This window comes from Poromitra crassiceps (assembly GCF_964638095.1).
Source record: "Poromitra crassiceps genome assembly, chromosome: 17".
Classification (NCBI taxonomy): Eukaryota; Metazoa; Chordata; class Actinopteri; order Beryciformes; family Melamphaidae; genus Poromitra; species Poromitra crassiceps.
The window spans coordinates 26,282,600-26,301,921 of record NC_139635.1 but is presented as its reverse complement, the minus strand read 5'-3'; the positions used below and the strand labels follow the sequence as shown (position 1 = coordinate 26,301,921).

The following is a 19,322-nucleotide window of genomic DNA, read 5'->3' as shown; positions in this document are numbered from 1 at the left end:
TTCACGATCCTCCTCACTATTCCCCTTGTTCTTTTTCTCTTGGTTGCCGCCTCCTTCAAATTTTAACTCTGAAACTGACCTGTTGAAAGTGTGAGGCTCATTTCTCTCTGTGTGTCTCCATCTCTTCCCCAACTCTGTTGCCATCCCACAGTGAGGATGAGGACCCGGAGTACAAGCCCATGAGGATGCCTTTTAAAGACGAGCTGGACGACTTCACCAACTCTCCTCTGGACGACAAGGACGACACCATGGAGGGAGACACTGAAGGTAACCCGACATTCACAGAGAAGGGCGAGTGAGAGCGTATAAAAGCAGAATTATGTCATTTTATAGGAGCTGTAGGGTTGCAGAGAAAGTTCAAAGGTACTCACAGTTGCACAAGGGTTTTGCGAACATCGGCGGTGAGGTTTGAAAGCTTGGTGCTGCTAATAAATAATTTTAATATTTTTATTTTTATTTATTTTTGCTAAAACGGTTTTCCTTGAAAAGTACTGTCGTATCGTCTTCTGTGTTTGTGCTGATGCACCCAGCCATCACAACGTTCGCTATCGGCCCCTGCCGGTCAGAAGTGATAGGCCTATTGCAACGATAAACACGTTGAGTATGGGACCAACAGAGGCCAATAGCAAGCGCTTTGATGGCAGGGACTGTAGATCACGAGAGCTGCATAGCTCGTACAACGAAGTTGGCATCGCTAACAGTTCCGAAGGGGCCTATAGTCTCTTTCAGCTTGACAACATAAACATTCAAAATTTCCACCAGCTTCCTGTTCCAGTGTTTGCTAGTGCAATAACTGACAGGACATAAGCTACGTTCCCAAACTGTTCCCTAGCAACACAATTGCGTGAAAACCGTCTGGAGCAGTTGGTGCCAAAATATGAACGTTTGAATTGGGACAGGATGGGAAAGGTTCCCTGCTGACTTTACAGCTTCAGGCTCCTCACCTCTCTTCTCCCCCTCTCCCTCCCTGTAGCTAAATCAAGTGAAAACGGCCGAAGTGCGGCTGCAGGAGGCGGGGCTTCGGGCTCCAGCGAGCGCCTCTATTGGCCAGCGGCCTCGGCTCTGACCGCCCGTCTGCGTCGCCTCATCACCGCCTACCAGCGCTCCAACCGCAGAGAGCTGCTCCGCCAGGAGGCCCTGAACCGGCCCGACGGCCGGCGCCGGCGCCGCCGCGAGTTCCCAGCCTCCGTCGCCATGATTACCGAGGCAGGGGGAGGGGCCACTTACATCCAGGAGGGAGGAGCCGGAGTCTTCATGGCGGAAGGGAGCCCATATTTGCCGAAGGGAAGTCCTTATTTGGCCAAAGGCGGGCAGTTCATGCCAGAGGCGGCGGCAGTAGCGGCCCACGCTGCCCTGATGGCTGATGGAGCCATGTACTACAAGGAGAGAAGACAAAGGTAGTGTTACATGATGACTGTTACATAATGACAAGTGATATTAAATATGACGACTGTTACATAATGACAAGTGATATTAAATATGACGACTGTTACATAATGACAAGTGATATTACATATGACGACTGTTACATAATGACAAGTGATATTAAATATGACGACTGTTACATAATGACAAGTGATATCAAATATGACGACTGTTACATAATGACAAGTGATATCAAATATGACGACTGTTATATAATGACAAGTGATATCAAATATGATGACTGTTACATAATCACAAGTGATATCAAATATGATGACTGTTACATAATGACAAGTGATATTAAATATGATGACTGTTACATAATGACAAGTGATATTAAATATGATGACTGTTACATAATGACAAGTGATATTAAATATGACGACTGTTACATAATGACAAGTGATATTAAATATGACGACTGGGGCACGCAGAGCAGCACACACACAACACCCAGACAGACCCAGGCAGCAGGACAGGATTGACAAACGCAAGCCAGAATATCCGATGCCCACCAGCAGCAAATCAAGACCAGCAAGAAGCTGCAACCAGCAGCGCACGCAGGGGCCAGCGCTGCTGGTTGTAGCTAAAAAATATTATTCTGCCAAACAGAATTCCCTGGCCTTCACTGTTTTATTGAAGGAAATTATTTTTGAGGTGTGACTACATTAGAAAAGATTAGCTTCAGAGTCAGTGATGTGCTTGAAATGTTTAATTTCACAAAAGGCCAATTATCTCAGCTTCTAGAAAAAAATTGCTGTTTTTGGATGAATCAAGCTATCTTCTCCGGCTCATAACTAAAGAACGGAAAATGGGATCAATAAACTTTTTTTTGCAGATGATAGAATAGAGTCTCATCGTTCTTTGTGCGTGTTCAGTGTTTACATAGTAATATCACACAATATTCTGTGGGCCTCGAGAAATCACTGAAAACGCTCTGAAACTCTGGCACTGGGAGCGTCCGTTCTCCAAAAGTGGCTGGCACTCAATGAGTTAAATATGATGACTGTTACATAATGACAAGTGATATTAAATATGATGACTGTTACATAATGACAAGTGATATCAAATATGATGACTGTTACATAATGACAAGTGATATTAAATGTGACTGTTACATAATGACAAGTGATATTAAATATGACTGTTACATAATGACAAGTGATATTAAATATGATGACTGTTACATAATGACAAGTGATATCAAATATGATGACTGTTACATAATGACAAGTGATATTAAATGTGACTGTTACATAATGACAAGTGATATTAAATATGACTGTTACATAATGACAAGTGATATCAAATATGTACCGTTCTTTTTCCTTCGTTGTCCATTATATTGTCATTTGAGTAGGAGTATGTATTGATGTCGTGGTAAATTAGTGGACTAGGGTTATCATCACAAGGCAAACCATTGAGTTCTCCAATGAGATGGTTTCCAGAAAACGATATGAGATAGATGGCAGTTAATTGCATTACAGCTTAACAGTCAAAGCGATGTTGTTTGTCAATGTAGTGTGATTTCATTGCACGAATATATTTGATTCTATCACTCACACTCAGATTATGATCAGGCACCACGTCGGTTGTTAAATGATTCATGAACCTATTCTTCTGCCTCCTGTTCTGCGTCCAGATGGACTCGTCGTGAGGAGGCTGACTTCTACCGCGTGGTGTCCACGTTTGGCGTGATCTACGACACCCAGCGGCAGAGATTTGATTGGACGCAGTTCAGGGCCTTTGCCCGATTGGACAAGAAAACGGACGAGAGCCTGGAGAAATATTACTACTCGTTCATCGCCATGTGTAAACGGGTCTGCCGCATGCAGGTCAAGTCCGACACAGGTGAGAGCAATGCACACACCTTCAAAACACCAGTCTAACACACCACAATGTGTCATTGAGTATCCGAGGTGTTGTTTCCGTTCTGTGCCTGGGCATGATTGCCCCCCCTCGCCTCTCCCCCGCTGGTCAGCTTTCACATTACAAAATGTCTTCCGCGCTCGGGAACGGAACACTTGCAGAGTGCACTTGCGTCATCAACTACGCCTGCAGTTTATCCTCGCCCCGTGTGTTGTCTATGTGGTTCAGAACCGTTGGCGTTCACATTCGCAAGTGTTCCGTGCCCGGGCGGCACGCCAAAGCGTTCCCCAGACCACCTTTTCAAGTGGATCCTGTCACGGTTCCCCGTTCCGCGCCCGGTCCCGGAACGGAACGGAACGTTCACACTCATCAAACGTTCCGGACCTGTGGTCAATTTGGAGACAATTGGGAACGGTACCGGGGCGCCAGTGTGAAAGCACCCTTAAAGAATCAACCAGTAATTCCAGTTTACTGAATGGATCATTCTGATACTCAGTTCTGATTAACTGAACCACGGTTGAAATATCCAATATACATACACCTAATGATGTGACTGCATAACAGTTAATGCACGAAATGAAAATCATTCTCATTCTGGCACTGAAGTGTGGCTTGGCAATCATTTTATTTAGCTACTTATGTAGCAGCCAAAGTAATATTTTATTATTATTGATTTAAAAAAAGTTTTAATAAGATTCACGTTTTTGTATTGCGATGATGTTGCCACTCTTATGAAAGTAGTAATCCACTCAGAGCGGTGATTTACAGTGATCTTAGAACAGGCAGGAGCAACACCAAGCATCTTATTGCTTCAGTAAAAGGCTCGGGTACATTTGCAGTTTGTGAATACTGGTGCATAATATGCCGGCCTGTTATGTAAATTAAGTGAGGAATATCTCATTAAAATGCCTTTCCTCTCCTCCAGACCAACTCCCCGACCCAACGCTGATCATCGACCCCATCACGGAGGAGCGCGCCTCCCGCACCCTGTACCGCATCGAGTTGCTCCGCCGCATCCGAGAGCAGGTCCTCCCCCATCCGCAGCTGTCCGAGCGCCTCCAGCTGTGCCAGCCCTCGTCGGACCTCCCCGAGTGGTGGGAGTGCGGCCGTCACGATCGGGACCTCCTGCTCGGCGCCTCCAAGCACGGAGTGAGCCGGACGGACTATCACATCCTCAACGACCCCACCTTGGCCTTCCTGGAGTCCCACCATCGCTCCACCGGCCAGCGAGGGGCCGGTCCCGCCGCGGGATCCCAGGGAGAGAGCGCCAAAGCCAGGACAGGAGCTCCTCTCTTCACCCCCGCAGATCTGGGCAGGACGGGAGCTCCTCTCTTCACCCCCGCGGAGCTGGCTAGCGCCACGGCTGCCGCGGACGCCGCCGTCATCGCGGTTAAATGCGAGGCGGAGGAGGAGGAGGGAGAAGCGAAGCAGGTGAAGACGGAAGAAGGGAAGGTAGAGGAGGTCAAGCAGGAGGCGGAGGGAGAAAACGCCGATGACATTCCATTGACCAAGACTGAAAAACCTGAGGAAGAGAAGGATGAGGAGGCAGAGGGAGAAGAGAAAGACAAGGCCACCGCCTCGCCGAAGGAGGTGAAGAGAGAGGAGGAGGCAGTGAAAGAGGAGGAGGAGGGACTGAAGGAAGAGCCGAGCAGAGGAGAGTCGAGCTCTAAACTGGAAGACGACCAAGAAGGAAGAGAAGAAAAGGAAGCGAGTCCAACTCCTGACAGCTCTCTCAGGGACCACACGGAAATGAGCACGGAGCCACCCGAAGGCTCCACCTCGTCTCCCAAAGCACAAGCAGCACAGAAGACGGCTGAGGAGGAGGACGAGGACGGGGAGGAGGAGAAGGAGGAGGAGGAGAAGGAGCGGGAGAGCCCCGAAACTCCCAAATCACCCAAGTCAGCCGGCACAGAGAAGAGCCCGGAGGAGGAAGAGGAGGAGCGGATGGACGAAGACGACAAGTCCGAGAAATCATCTCAGGCTGAGGGTAGGTGGAGGGACCGGACTCGGTCTTAGCTAGTGGTCGCCATTGATTTCAGTGGGAATTATGTGTTTTTAAAATCTTTGACTTTGGGAATATTTGGAGAATTGTTTGTTGGAACATGGGCAACATTTGGGCTGCCATATCCTTTGACGTCCCTCAGTAGACTCCCGTCATGGGAATTTGAGTTTTTATAGATTGAGGTGTTTTATAACTTCTCGCCTTAAATCATACCCTGAATTCCCCAATGTTCTCCGGTTTGTTTGTCCCAGTCGTCAGTCCCTCTGCTTGCTGACACCACCATGAGTCACAGGCCTATTTCTACTGTTCCCCCTCATGACGAGGCTCACTAGTATGTTTTTAATGAGTCGAGCTTCCAGGAGCGAGAGATTCAAATGAGTTTGCATCCCCTGACAACCTTTTTAGAAAGCTGTTTTTAATAAAGCCTTGAAATGTGACTCTCTCTCTCTCTCCCTCTCCCTCTCTGCCCTGCGTGCAGCGAGCGCCGCGTCGGAGCAGAAGAACTTCGACGAGGAGAGCATCGCCTCGCTGAGCACGTCGGCCCGCGACGAGACCCGCGACGGGTTCTGCCCCGACGACCTGCCGGACACCTCCGCCCTGCAGACGCTGCAGGACCGCGCCTACACCTTCTCCTTCTGGCCCAAGGTGAGAACGACACTCGGAACAGCGCGGCCATTTTGGCGCAGGCTTTTGTCTTAAGCATCGTCGCGGTAAAAGAATAGCGGGGCGAAAAGCCAGCAGGCACTCGCTCTCGGTTTGTGCACGGGTGTGACAAACCGTAACACCAGTGTGAGAACTACAAGAGCCTCCACTAGAGGAGACTGTTGCGTGCCATTTAGATCCACGAAATTCGGTCAATCTGCATTCACAGTCAAAGCGGGCGGGCTTTGGAACACCCTGCCACCAGTCATTAAAGGCTGCAGTACTTTCAAAGGTTTTAAGTCCTCTGTCAAGAAGTGGCTGAGAGAGGGTCAGTCCTGTGGCCACCTATAGGCATTAGTGTGGTCTCACGTTGTTGTGTTCTTCTGACATTGTGTATTTATTTCTGATCATCTCCTCATTTACCACTATGTGATCTTAGGGGATTGCTATCTACCTATGCGTTATATTTTACTGTGTTATATATTACTAATAGTAAGTATTATCATTTTTTGTACCATGTATATTGATTGTTTAGACACTAGGATTTTCTTTTATTTCTGTATTTGATATGTACTATGTGCGCACAGGGACTACAGATGCAAATTAGCTCTTAGCTATCTCTGATACAATATGTTTATTGTGTACTGTCCCTGCTCAAATAAACAATAAAGATAAAGATTGCTGCCAAACTCATTCCCTGTCCCCCTGCACTCTCCCCCCCCTCCGTCTCCAGGATCGCTTGATGATCAACAGGATGGACAACATATGCGACGCCGTCCTGAAGGGCAAGTGGCCCGTCAACCGGCGCCACCTCTTCGACTTCCCCTGCAGCCTGTTGCCGGGCTACGGCCCGGCCCCCGCTGGCCCCGCCCCCCCCGCCGCCGCCGTCGCCACGGTGACCGAGAGCCCGCTGCCGAGGCGGAGCTTGGCCGAGCTGTCGATGAGCAGCAGCCACACCCCCTACAGCGGGAGTGAAGATATAACACTATCGCCACAGGTTCATGTAAGTGTGAACACACACACACACACACACACACTAGAGGTCAAACCGTTACGAGATATTTGAACAGCGAACAGGATAAACAAGATCTTGAGTGAACGGAGTCTCCGGGTACCAAAATATTGAATTGTCTGCAATCGCCGTCACAGCACAGATAACGCATCATTCATTGAAGCGCTTAACAAGCGAGCAGATCAATGGGTCAGCTGTAATATACTCAGGAGAAAAGTTCCTCGTGTCGTCCTTGACCGATGTTAATGGCTCATTCCAGCCCACGCCATCGCCAGAGCACGTTGAACGCACAACGCTATCAGCCTTTCACTCTGTCAATATTAACACACTTAGCGCCAAGATAAAATACTATTGCTGCAGGTTCACACACACACACCACTCTTGTAATGGAAGTACAAATGTAACAATACGGCCTCTAGATAACGTGTACGATCTAATCTCCCACATTGAAGCACCTCTTCAGGTTGGGGATTTTAATTCATTCTTTCTACACCGAGCGATCGCAACATCGTAGGAAAAGCAAACCCCTAAAAGCAGCGCATTAGCACTCCGCATTGAAAGTAACAGGTGCCGTCAACTGCGTCAGCGCTAATCGTTACCGCTTTCCGAAGTACTACCGTCAAGAGACACCGAGGAATATGGCAAAGAGTTGAGGCTGCTGCAGTTAGACGGGCAGAGGTGTAACCATTTCCCTGGGCGCCGCAGGAGGACGCTCTGGGCTTGTCGCTGCCACGGCAGAGGAGGAGGAGGAGGAGGAAGGTGGAGATCGAGGCGGAGCGGGCGGCCAAGAGGCGCAACCTGATGGAGATGGTGGCCCAGCTCCGAGAAAGCCACGCCGCTGCAGAGAGCCAGAGCCAAGCTATAGACCTCACTAAGGTAGAGGATACTCACATGTACTCTCAAGCTATAGACCTCACTAAGGTAGAGGATACTCACATGTACTCTCAAGCTATAGACCTCACTAAGGTAGAGGATACTCACATGTACTCTCAAGCTATAGACCTCACTAAGGTAGATGATACTCACATGTACTTTCAAGCTATAGACCTCACTAAGGTAGAGGATACTCACATGTACTCTCAAGATATAGACCTCACTAAGGTAGAGGATACTCACATGTACTTTCAAGCTATAGACCTCACTAAGGTAGAGGATACTCACATGTACTCTCAAGCTATAGACCTCACTAAGGTAGAGGATACTCACATGTACTCTCAAGCTATAGACCTCACTAAGGTAGATAAGCTATAGACCTATCTAAGGTAAAGGATACTCACAATGTACTCTCTAGCTATAGACCTAACTAAGGTGGATGATACTCACATGTACTCTCAAGCTATAGACCTCACTAAGGTAGAGGATACTCACATGTACTCTCTAGCTGTAGACCTCACTAAGGTAGAGGATACTCACATGTACTCTCAAGCTATATACCTCACTAAGGTAGAGGATACTCACATGTACTCTCAAGCTATAGACCTCACTAAGGTAGAGGATACTCACATGTACTCTCAAGCTATATACCTCACTAAGGTAGAGGATACTCACATGTACTCTCAAGGTATAGACCTCTCTAAGGTAGAGGATACTCACATGTACTCTCAAGCTATAGACCTAACTAAGGTAGAGGACACTCACATGTACTCTCAAGCTATAGACCTAACTAAGGTAGAGGACACTCACATGTACTCTCAAGCTATAGACCTAACTAAGGTAGAGGATACTCACATGTACTCAAGCTATAGACCTAACTAAGGTAGAGGATACTCACATGTACTCTCAAGGTATAGACCTCTCTAAGGTAGAGGATACTCACGTGTACTCTCAAGCTATAGACCTCACTAAGGTAGTGGATACTCACATGTACTCTCAAGCACTCACACATCACATTGCGTTCATTGGTATGACAGTGGTGACCTAAACGTTAGAGAAGCAAGAAGGTCGTCGGTTCAATCCCCGCCGGGACCGGTAGGATAAATCTCGGTGGGGAAAGTGAAAAAGCAGCGCTTGTCCCTCCCTCATTACCACCACTGAGGTGCCCTTGAGCAAGGCCCTTAACCCCCAACCGCTCAACTGGAGCTGCTCAGTGGCCAGTAGATCAGACTGTGGTTGTACTGCTCAGCTTCCCGGCGTCAATGTGAACAGGAAGCTCGAGAAAAAGAGAGCATTGCTCCCAGTGAAACTCCCCCTGTATTGTATAAATGAAGGTTAAAAAACATTCAAACCATATCGAGATGATCAATTATTCGTCTGGAAAACACTGTAGGCACTCACTCACTCACATGTAAAAAAGAAAACACACTGTTGTTTTTGTCAGTTATCATATTTTGATGAAGGCAATTGATGAACTCATTGGTATTCTGGTCCCGCTTTCTGTGCAGGGCATGCACCATCACCATAAGGCCTCTTCCTCATTGGCCAGCTTCCCCAGTGCCATGGTGACGAGCCCCTCCCTCAAGGCCCAGATGGAGCTGCTGCAGCAGACCCCGCCCCCCGGGCACCGGGCCAACGGCTCGCTGGAGGCCGAGCTGCCCGTCATGAGGAGGAGGAGAGGCCGCAGGAAAAATGTGGAGGGCCTGGAGCTGCTGTTCATGAGCAACAAGAGAGCAGCAGGGGTGAGCTTTCAACAAGTCCCTTTTTACAAGTCAACTCTTTGAGCTAGAGAAGTCTCAAGTCTTTGAGGGGCAAGTCTCAAGTCTTTGAGCTAGAGTCCAAGTCAAGTCTCAAGTCTTTGAGGGGCAAGTCCAAGTCAAGTCTCAAGTCTTTGAGGGGCAGGTCTTAAGTCTTTGAGCTAGAGTTCAAGTCAAGTCTCAAGTCTTTGAGCTAGAGTCCAAGTCAAGTCTCAAGTCTTTGAGGGGCAAGTCTCAAGTCTTTGAGCTAGAGTTCAAGTCAAGTCTCAAGTCTTTGAAGGGCAAGTCTCAAGTCTTTGAGGGGCAAGTCTCAAGTCTTTGAGGGGCAAGTCTCAAGTCTTTGAGCTAGAGTCCAAGTCAAGTCTCAAGTCTTTGAGGGGCAAGTCTCAAGTCTTTGAGCTAGAGTTCAAGTCAAGTCTCAAGTCTTTAAGCTAGAGTCCAAGTCAAGTGTCAAGTCTTTGCTCACAAGACCCAATTAAGTCTCTTATTGATGAGCGTTTTATCATCTGCTGCAATCCGGTCTGCTATTCAAACCTGTACTGTATTATCCTCACTCCTTTATTAGAATACAGTATCAACATCAATTAGTTGACATTATTATTACTAGACATTTCCTTATTGTTAATGCACCAAGAAAGAAAAGATTGCTCACGAGTCCCAAATCTCGTCTCTGAGTGGAGTCAATTCTTTTGAGGACGAGTCTTTAAGTCACTGTGTGTGCGACTCGAGTCCAAGTCAAAAATTCAAGTCCCCACCTCTGGTTACGGTTGGTTGTTGAAAAGACGACGAGTATCTCAGAACTTGCATTGAATGTCTGTGTCCTTCTCTCCACCTCCCTCTTTGACATTCAGGATGATGCAGAAGGGACCACGGTTCCGGGCGTGGAGGCGGGCCAGGATGCCGCCCGTGCCCACAGACCCCACTCCGTTCCTGGGCAGAGCCCCAGCGCCAGGCCGGCCGCCTCCGCAGGTCTGGAGGAAGGAGAGGCAGCCGCTTCCAACAAAGAGCTGAGGGACTGGCTGAGGCAGCACCCGACTTACACCATGGACATGGCTGGATTCACACCAGTACGACCCTTTTCTTTCTGCCTTTCCTATTCATTTGTTGTTCCTATCAGTTGTCTAAGCCAGTGGTCCCCAACCACCGGGCCGCGGTGGTACCGGGCCGCGAGCCGGTCCAATAAAATAAACATTGGCTATAATATTATAGGCTGTGTGTGGTAGTTGAAACATAGTTTCAAGTTGACCTTTATTTATGTTTGTAGTTAAAAACAAAAACATAAATACTGTATAGGCTACATACAGTACAACACAAAAGGCTGTTATTTAGCCTTTGTCGCCACCTGGTGAGTAAATATATATGTAACTAAAACCATTAAGATTTACAACCGGTCCGCAACTTTTTTTTTTCCATGTATCTACCGGTCCTTGGCACAAAAAAGGTTGGGAACCCCTGGTCTAAGCTACTAGTTAAACGTATCCTTTCTTCCACTGTAAAAGTCTTAAATGTATCAGTTGTCTAAGCTACTAGTTAAACGTATCCCCCCCTCTCCTTTTCATCTGTTCCTCCTGCAGAAGAGCGAGGAGGTAATGCTGTCCCAGTTCTCTAAGCCCAAGCAGAAGCGCCATCGCTGTCGAAACCCCAACAAGATCGACATCAACACCCTGACCGGAGACGAGAGAGTCCCCGTGGTCAACAGACGCAACGGACGCAAGGTAACCTCACATACAACACAAGTCCCCGTTCAAATCAGTGTTAGTCGGTGGTCATTAAGCTGTTCACACTTTAAAAAACAATCAGGGTTGCTGCGCGGTGCACAGGCGACACCAGAAATGAGCGCATGATATCTCTACTAATACATAACATAGAACTCCTGCATATGAGCAGTAAACTATGCATTGAATGTATATTATGAAGAATATCTCATCCCGTCTTCCTGTTCCCCAGATGGGCGGGGCCATGGCTCCACCAATGAAGGAGCTCCCCAGATGGCTACTGGAGAACCCCGAGTTTGCCATCGCTCCCGATTGGACAGACATCGTCAAGCAGTCGGTGAGCAGCCAATGACAAATCTCATCCCCATGTAGAATACATACCTTTAACGACGACGTGCTCGGGAGCTTTCTTAATCTAGTGTTGAGTGACTCATGGATGATAATTGCTGCATTCAGGTTTCCTTATGTCCCCTCGTTGCTGCTTTTCATTTGTAAATGCACAGTCTGCCAGAGGAAGATTTTGAGCCACTTGAGTGTTTCCCTCCCAAACTGCAGCAAATAAAAGCATGATTCTGATGGTGGGACCTGCTGTTTACAAAATTCAACAGTTGACTTTAATTTCCCGGCAGGAAAAGACTCCTCATAGTAATGAAGTGAACTTCTCTAACCCTAAGCCCGTCCTCTTCTTCTCCTCCGCGCAGGGTTTCCTCCCGGAGGCCATGTTCGACCGCCTGCTGACCGGCCCAGTGGTCAGGGAGGAGGGCGTCCGTCGTCGGGGGCGACGGCCCAAATCCGAGATCGCCAAGGCGGCCGCCGCCGCCGCCCAGGCTGCAGCGGCCCAGGCTGCCCAGGCATCACTGGCTACCGCCGCTTCAGGTGCTGTTCTGTTCTTCCCTCTGTAAAATGATCATGTGGAGCTGCTCTCACTGAGCTTATGCTTCATGCTGTCCTTCAACATGTGGGACCAGGTACAGGTGTGTTAGAAGTGCTGAAGGGAAGGTTCAAGTTTAGATGGAGCTGCCGTGTGCTGTGAAATGTCTCCCTACATCGCTGTGATGCGAGGTGGAGTTTGGCTAGTTTGAGGTGTTGCAGCATCTCTGATCTGCTCGGTGGTGTGAGTGAGAGAGCATCTCTGATCTGCTTGACGTGAGTGAGAGAGCATCTCTGATCTGCTTGACGTGAGTGAGAGAGCATCTCTGATCTGCTTGGTGTGAGTGAGAGAGCATCTCTGATCTGCTTGGTGTGAGTGAGAGAGAGCATCTCTGATCTGCTTGGTGATGTGAGTGAGAGAGCATCTCTGATCTGCTTGGTGTGAGTGAGAGAGAGCATCTCTGATCTGCTTGACGTGAGTGAGAGAGCATCTCTGATCTGCTTGGTGTGAGTGAGAGAGCATCTCTGATCTGCTTGGTGTGAGTGAGAGAGCATCTGATCTGCTTGGTGTGAGTGAGAGAGCATCTGATCTGCTTGGTGATGTGAGTGAGAGAGCATCTCTGATCTGCTTGACGTGAGTGAGAGAGCATCTCTGATCTGCTTGGTGACGTGAGTGAGAGAGCATCTCTGATCTGCTTGGTGTGAGTGAGAGAGCATCTCTGATCTGCTTGGTGTGAGTGAGAGAGCATCTCTGATCTGCTTGACGTGAGTGAGAGAGCATCTGATCTGCTTGGTGTGAGTGAGAGAGCATCTGATCTGCTTGACGTGAGTGAGAGAGCATCTCTGATCTGCTTGACGTGAGTGAGAGAGCATCTCTGATCTGCTTGACGTGAGTGAGAGAGCATCTCTGATCTGCTTGGTGTGAGTGAGAGCATCTCTGATCTGCTTGACGTGAGTGAGAGAGCATCTCTGATCTGCTTGGTGTGAGTGAGAGCATCTCTGATCTGCTTGACGTGAGTGAGAGAGCATCTGATCTGCTTGGTGTGAGTGAGAGAGCATCTCTGATCTGCTTGGTGTGAGTGAGAGGCTGTTCAAATCAGCGACCGGTGGCAGCGCTTTTTTCACCATGTCAAACCGCAGAGAGAGTTTCAAGATTATTATAGTGAACTAAAACTAAACTAAAACTAGGTGTGGGGGGAAAGGTCTTAGTTGAACTGAAATAAAACTACAGAGTGTAGAAAAATATCTTAAACGATATTATGGACTTCCAAAACGAACTAAAATAAGAAAAAGCTAGAGCAAATGTCTTTAGTTTTATTCTTTGTCACTTTGGTGAAATGTGTCACCACAAGCAGCATGAGGAGGTATTGGTGCTGCATGATGTTTACTGAGACTGGGATGTCTACATGACTACGAAACTACTGCATAGTAACTGTGTGTGTGTGTGTGCGTGTGTTCCCACAGGAGGCCTGAACCCTCTGCTGCTGAGCAGTCTGTTTGGAGGTATGGACCTGTCGTCCCTGCAGAGTCTGCAGTCTCTCCAGCTGGCTGCTGGCCTGATGGCCTTCCCTCCTACCGACCCCAAGCAGGCAGCCAGCGCCTCCATGCTGCCCCTCATGCTGCCCGGCATGGGAGGCCTGCCCGCCATGTTCAGCCTGGGCGGCCTGTTCGGAGGCAACCTGGCTGCTGCCGCCGCCGCTGCCAACGCCCAGGTAGGGCTGGGAGAATAATATCTATATATACCGTAAAACCGGGCGTTTATTACGCTAAATCGAGTCTGACCCCAGGCGGCAATTGGAGTCGGGCGGTTATTTCTTTATTGCATGAAATCGACCCAGGCGATTATTATTTTTTGCACAGAAAATTTCTGGTCAGCAAAAACAGAAAGTATCAAATTGCTTATTTAAACCAGTGAGATAGTACTTAGTACACACAAGAGGGTAGGTACAGGCAGTTTTGATTTTTGAACATGCCTAGTTGTACTGCCTAGTATTACCTTCATCACCATCATCATCATCCAACTACCAGTACGTTACAGTATCAGTTCATTGCTCTCCTCTTAATCCCTCTGCCAAACAGCCATACCATATTTTAAACAAGTAACATTAGCCTACCGCTCACACATTCAGTTGTTTGTGTTTCATTAGTCTCGCTGGCCAGCCTCCTCTCCCTTCCGTGAGTAGGGAGGGCACGCTGACCAGCGAGACTAGTGTTTCATTGGAAAGTCATAGCAACGTCATTGTAGAACGCACGCTAACGTTAGCTACCAAACTAACGCTAACGAAACAGCACTGCAGCACTACTAGACAAACAAGCAGACTTACCAAATACGTAGACGCCAAGACAAGTTTCCAATAGATGTCCGAATAAAATATAAAACTGTCTGACAGGGGAAGAAAAAGCATGACTGACTTCCTCAAACACACGTCATTACCGTAAGTGACTGAATTCAGCCAACACAAAAACATACCGTAGACCTAATGGAGAAAAAACATATTTATTCTAATAACCGCTCCCGGCTGTTAAGGGAAGACCGGTGCTTATATGCAAAATTGAGTTTGACCCCCTGCGGTTATTGGAGACTCGGCGGCAATTGGGGAGAGGGCCCCTATTAGAAGTTTTACGGTATATGTGTGTATATATATATATATATATATATATATATATATATATATATATATATACACATACACAGATCCTTTCCAAAAAATTTGAATATCATGGAAATAACATGGATGACCGTGGGCTTCCGCGGATTGTCAAGCAAAGACGATTCAAAAATTTGGCGGAGATTCAGAGGGAGTGGACTGAGGCTGGACTCAGTCATAACTGAGAAGAAACTGCTGATTTTCTTCACACTATTCTAATTTCTTGAAATACTGTTTTGGGGGTTTTCTGGAGCTGTAGGCCAAAATTATGAAAAATGAAAGAAATAAAGGCTAGAAATATTTCACTTTGTGTGTAATGAATCTATAATCTATGAAAGTTTCACTTTTTGAAAGGAATTATGGGAAAAAACTAACTTTTCCATGATATTCAAATTTTTTGGAAAGGATCTGTGTGTATATATATATATATACTGTATATATAAAATATATATACTCAAGATAATTGTATCGTGGTGAATTTCCATGAATCTTATAATTGTGACTATCGTCTTATGAGCGACGTGTGAATATCCTCACGAGTGACTTGAAAAAGCAGTCCAGCTCACAAACCTGAGAAAGCAGTCTAGCTCACGAAGTCCGTATTGATTTCCGGATTTATTTTGAATTGCCATTTGCCACAAGGGGGAGCCCGCATCTTTCTAGTCAATTGTCACCATGGCTGAGGCCAACAAATTTTAATAATTAAAAAATTATAGCAACCAATAGGTGATGTCACGGTGGCTACGCCCATAGTTTTTTATACAGTCTGTGGTCCTATGATCCAATAAAAATATTAATTTCTTAACTAAATGTATGATAAAGTGATTCCAGTATGTTTCGAGCTGTAGTAAAAGTTTTAAGCAAATGTAGTCTATTATCGGGATAATATTGTTCATCACAATTATTTTGGACAGGATAATCATGACATGACATTTTCATATCGTCCCACCCCTACCCCCAGGTCTCCGCCGCGTCGTTGGGGAACACCAACGGAACACCGGAGGGCGAGGAGACGCCCAGTAAAAAGAGGAAGAGAGGGGAGGAGGACGAGCAGGAGCACCCGGGGAAGAAGGACAGGACGGCGCGGTCAGAGCCTCAGGCGACCGCCGCCTCGCTCAACGGCGACGTCGCCGCCCTGCTGGCCACCGCCGGCATGTCGGCTAACTCGCTGGCCTTCAATCCCTTCCTGCTCTCCACCATGGCCCCCGGCCTCTTCTACCCCTCCATGTTCCTGCCCCCGGGCCTGGCCACCCTCGGCCTGCCCGGCTTCACCACCTCCGCGCTGGCCGAGCTTCCGACCGCCGCGGCCACAGCGACCGCCTCCGACCCCCCCAGCCCAGACCTCGAGGAGGGGGAGCAGAGAGCCGCTGATCCCCCCAGCCCAGACCCCCAGGAGGGGGAGCAGAGAGAGGAGGAGGAGGAGGAGGGAGGAGGCCAGAGTGACTTGGCCGAGGAGGAGGAGGAGAAGGAGGCGAGAGCGGAGGAGGAGACGGGAGGGGGAGCAGAGGAGTCGCCCCCCGCACCGGACGCAGGGAGGGCAGGCAAGGAGGAGGAGGAGGGAGCAGGTGTCTCCACAGAAGGACAAGAGTGACTGAACTGAAACGCAACACTGACTGGCCTCGGACATTTCCTCAAACTCTCTCTCTCTCTCTCTCTCTCTCGCCACGTTTACACGCCTCCAAACAGAAATATCCAAACTACTATTATGAATCCAGTTGATTTTTTTCTCCTTTTTGTTGTTGATGAATTCTCTCCCTCTCTGTCGTTCTATTTTTCGGCCAGGTATATTAACTATGCTTCGGAGAGGGAGAGGTGTGTGTGGTGTCAAGTTAACTCTCTCTCTCTCTGAGCGGTAGTCTAGTCAGGGAAAACTTCGCAGCCGGAATCGCTCCGTTAAAAAAAAAAAAAAGATTTTTAGTTTTTTTTTTTTCTATTTAGTCGGCCTGAGCGCACTGTGAACGGCGCATCCACCCTTCCTCTTTTTTTCTTTTGTCGTTTTATTTTCCAGAATCCCTCAGATAGGACTTTGCAAGGTTCCGTACTATTATTATTAATATTATTATTATTATTATTATTGCTGCTTTCAGTTCTCAGATCTTTTGTTTTGTTTTACGCTTCCTTCTCTTGTCTGGACCGTTGAGGTTTGTCGGCAGCGTCTCATCGAAAAGGAAAAGGAAAAAAGAGAGAGAAGAAGAAGCATCCGTTCTCTTTGAAAAAAAATGGCATTAGGGCTGTCGGGCTGTCTGTCTGTCTGACGAAGCTGCTGCGAAAGGAATCATGTTGTAATGGAGTGGAATTTAGCTGCTCCGTTGGCAGAGCGGACATTTTTGTAGTTCTCACATATCAGACCAGGTAGACTCTGAGGAGGAAGAAACACACACACACACACAGACGGGCTTAAACTCAGTCTCACACTGACTACCATAACACACACACACACACGACACACACACATTCAAATTGTCTCCTACACATTAACCCGAGTGTTTCCAGATTTCACGAGACAAACGAGAAACCAGGTCTTCAAAGAAGAAGAGGACCTGGCTGCTTGTTGTTCTCGTGGGATCTGGCAACAGTAACTCTCTGTCCAGTGACTGTTTCCCTATGACTGTTTTCCTCTGTGTGTGTGTGTGCGCACACGCAAGTGTGTGTGTGTGTGTGTGTGTGTGTGCGCGCGCGTGCTGAACCGATACTGTTATCCAGTCCCACACTGTTAGCTCACCAGTCTTGAGTCTTTCTGCTGCCGCCTCCACATCCGCCCTCTCTCTCGGAGGCGAGCCGGTTTTGCCGCGCAGGGCGTGGCAGGCGGGCTGGGTCTGCCACCCGATCGGGCTTTCCCGATTGGTCCTTAGGCAAAGCCGGCCCCACCCCCTGAGCTGAGCTTCCTCTGAATGGATCTGGTGCGGCAGTCGACAGGGATGTGACGTTTCAGGTTGTTTTTAGTTGTTGTTTTTTTCAATTGGTTTCTAATGGAGACCGTCTCTCTCTCCCCTCCTCCCTCCCCGGTCGCCGTCGCGTTAAATCCCCTTCTCGTTTCCCTTCTCACATCCCCGTTCAGTTCCAGACCCAAGTGCTGCTCCCTCAGTGGCCGTCTTCTACAAGACCGTCGCTCTACCCGTAGTCACACACTGACACCAGGCCTGGCCAGAACAGGACCGCACCGCACCGCACCGCACCGCCTCGCCTCGTCGGGGCAAGTTGGAACATTTTCACCCCGTTTTTGTTTTTTTGTTTTGTTTTTCCAAAATCGAGTTCAGCTCTAAACATTTAAATACGTGCAAAAGAGCGAGCGGCGTTCGATTCCCGTCGGGACGAGACGGATCGAGAGCGAAACCCCCTCTCGTGCTTCAAATATTTAAATGCGACATTCAAATCCACATTGTGGCCAGGTCTTATTCACATTTTCTTACCACAGTCAGCCCAGCGGACGAGAGAGAGAGAGAATGCCGGGGCAGAGGGGGGAGGGGCGCTCCTTAGACCCACCCCTCCCTCCCACACACACACACACACACACACACAGAACCCCCGTTCTCCTCTCTCGATGCTGAGACAGCAATAACCAAGGCAGCTTTTGAATGTTCCAACTTCACTCTCCCAACACACACACACACACTATATAACCACAAGTGTCGTATGAATAGAAAAACGAAAGTAAAAACTGTAAATGATGACGAATACGTACTGCAATCAATTTTGTCTCACTCTGTTCCTGTTGATGCACTGGTGTTAAGGAGTTAAAAATAATCAGGTACCTTTATTACTTAGCTACTTTTCTTGAAAAAAAAATGGACTTTTTGTTACTTTTAGCCAGCAAGCTGAAGAGCATTACCTCAAAATTCTTATCTAGCCTTGAAGTTTACAGACATACCATGTAAATGTTTTTGTTTTTGTTTTCCTCTTTTTTCTTTTTTGGTGTGTGTCTTTTTGTTTTCTTTATTTTTTTTTGGAGACATCATGTATGATGAATTGTAGCTATGATGCTTTTAATAAAAGTGAGTCATGATATTCGCCTAGGAAACCAAACCTCCGCCTGGAGTCTCATTATTATTATGTCTGTATAACTGGACCCGAACAGGCTGTATCCATACTTTCCCCTCTGCTTATGGAAGTCCTGGAATGTCATGGAGTTTTGAGAAGTGTATTCCATTCCGGTGTCATGCCGGGTTTTGCACCCCCAGCCGAGAATTGCATCCCCACCTTCCGGGAGCATATTGTAATGATTTATACTAGGGGTGTCACAATATATCGTCCCACGAAATTTCGCGATAGTAAAACGTCACGATATGTATCGTTGAGATGAAATCTCATATCGCAAAAAAAAAAAAGATTTTTTTTTTTTTTTTTTTCAAAAAATAGACTAAGAAACGTCTTTGTTTGTTGAAGTTCAATGTGTGGAAAGTAGTTCAGTTGAACAAGTCTCTGAAGAGACACATGAGAAGTTATACAGGAGAGAAACCATTCAATTGAGTTTCTGGCAAAACTGTTTACTTGACAGGAAAAACTGAAGAT

General features: G+C 47.6%; 1 protein-coding gene across 1 annotated transcript in view; it reads left to right on the top strand.

Moving 5' to 3' along the window:
- chd7 (chromodomain helicase DNA binding protein 7) overlaps nucleotides 1–18,756 on the top strand; it is a 145,167-nt gene extending 126,411 nt beyond the window's left edge. Inside the window, exons 29-42 of the mRNA XM_083653826.1 lie at nucleotides 152–267; nucleotides 974–1,397; nucleotides 3,068–3,276; nucleotides 4,220–5,281; nucleotides 5,775–5,941; nucleotides 6,672–6,941; nucleotides 7,656–7,826; nucleotides 9,332–9,565; nucleotides 10,432–10,647; nucleotides 11,155–11,295; nucleotides 11,528–11,632; nucleotides 11,997–12,171; nucleotides 13,630–13,877; nucleotides 15,775–18,756. Of these exons, the coding sequence (XP_083509952.1) occupies nucleotides 152–267; nucleotides 974–1,397; nucleotides 3,068–3,276; nucleotides 4,220–5,281; nucleotides 5,775–5,941; nucleotides 6,672–6,941; nucleotides 7,656–7,826; nucleotides 9,332–9,565; nucleotides 10,432–10,647; nucleotides 11,155–11,295; nucleotides 11,528–11,632; nucleotides 11,997–12,171; nucleotides 13,630–13,877; nucleotides 15,775–16,404 (4,168 nt within the window). The 3' untranslated portion in view covers nucleotides 16,405–18,756. The remainder of the gene's footprint in view (nucleotides 1–151; nucleotides 268–973; nucleotides 1,398–3,067; nucleotides 3,277–4,219; nucleotides 5,282–5,774; nucleotides 5,942–6,671; nucleotides 6,942–7,655; nucleotides 7,827–9,331; nucleotides 9,566–10,431; nucleotides 10,648–11,154; nucleotides 11,296–11,527; nucleotides 11,633–11,996; nucleotides 12,172–13,629; nucleotides 13,878–15,774) is intronic.
- Nucleotides 18,757–19,322: the final 566 nt, after the last annotated feature.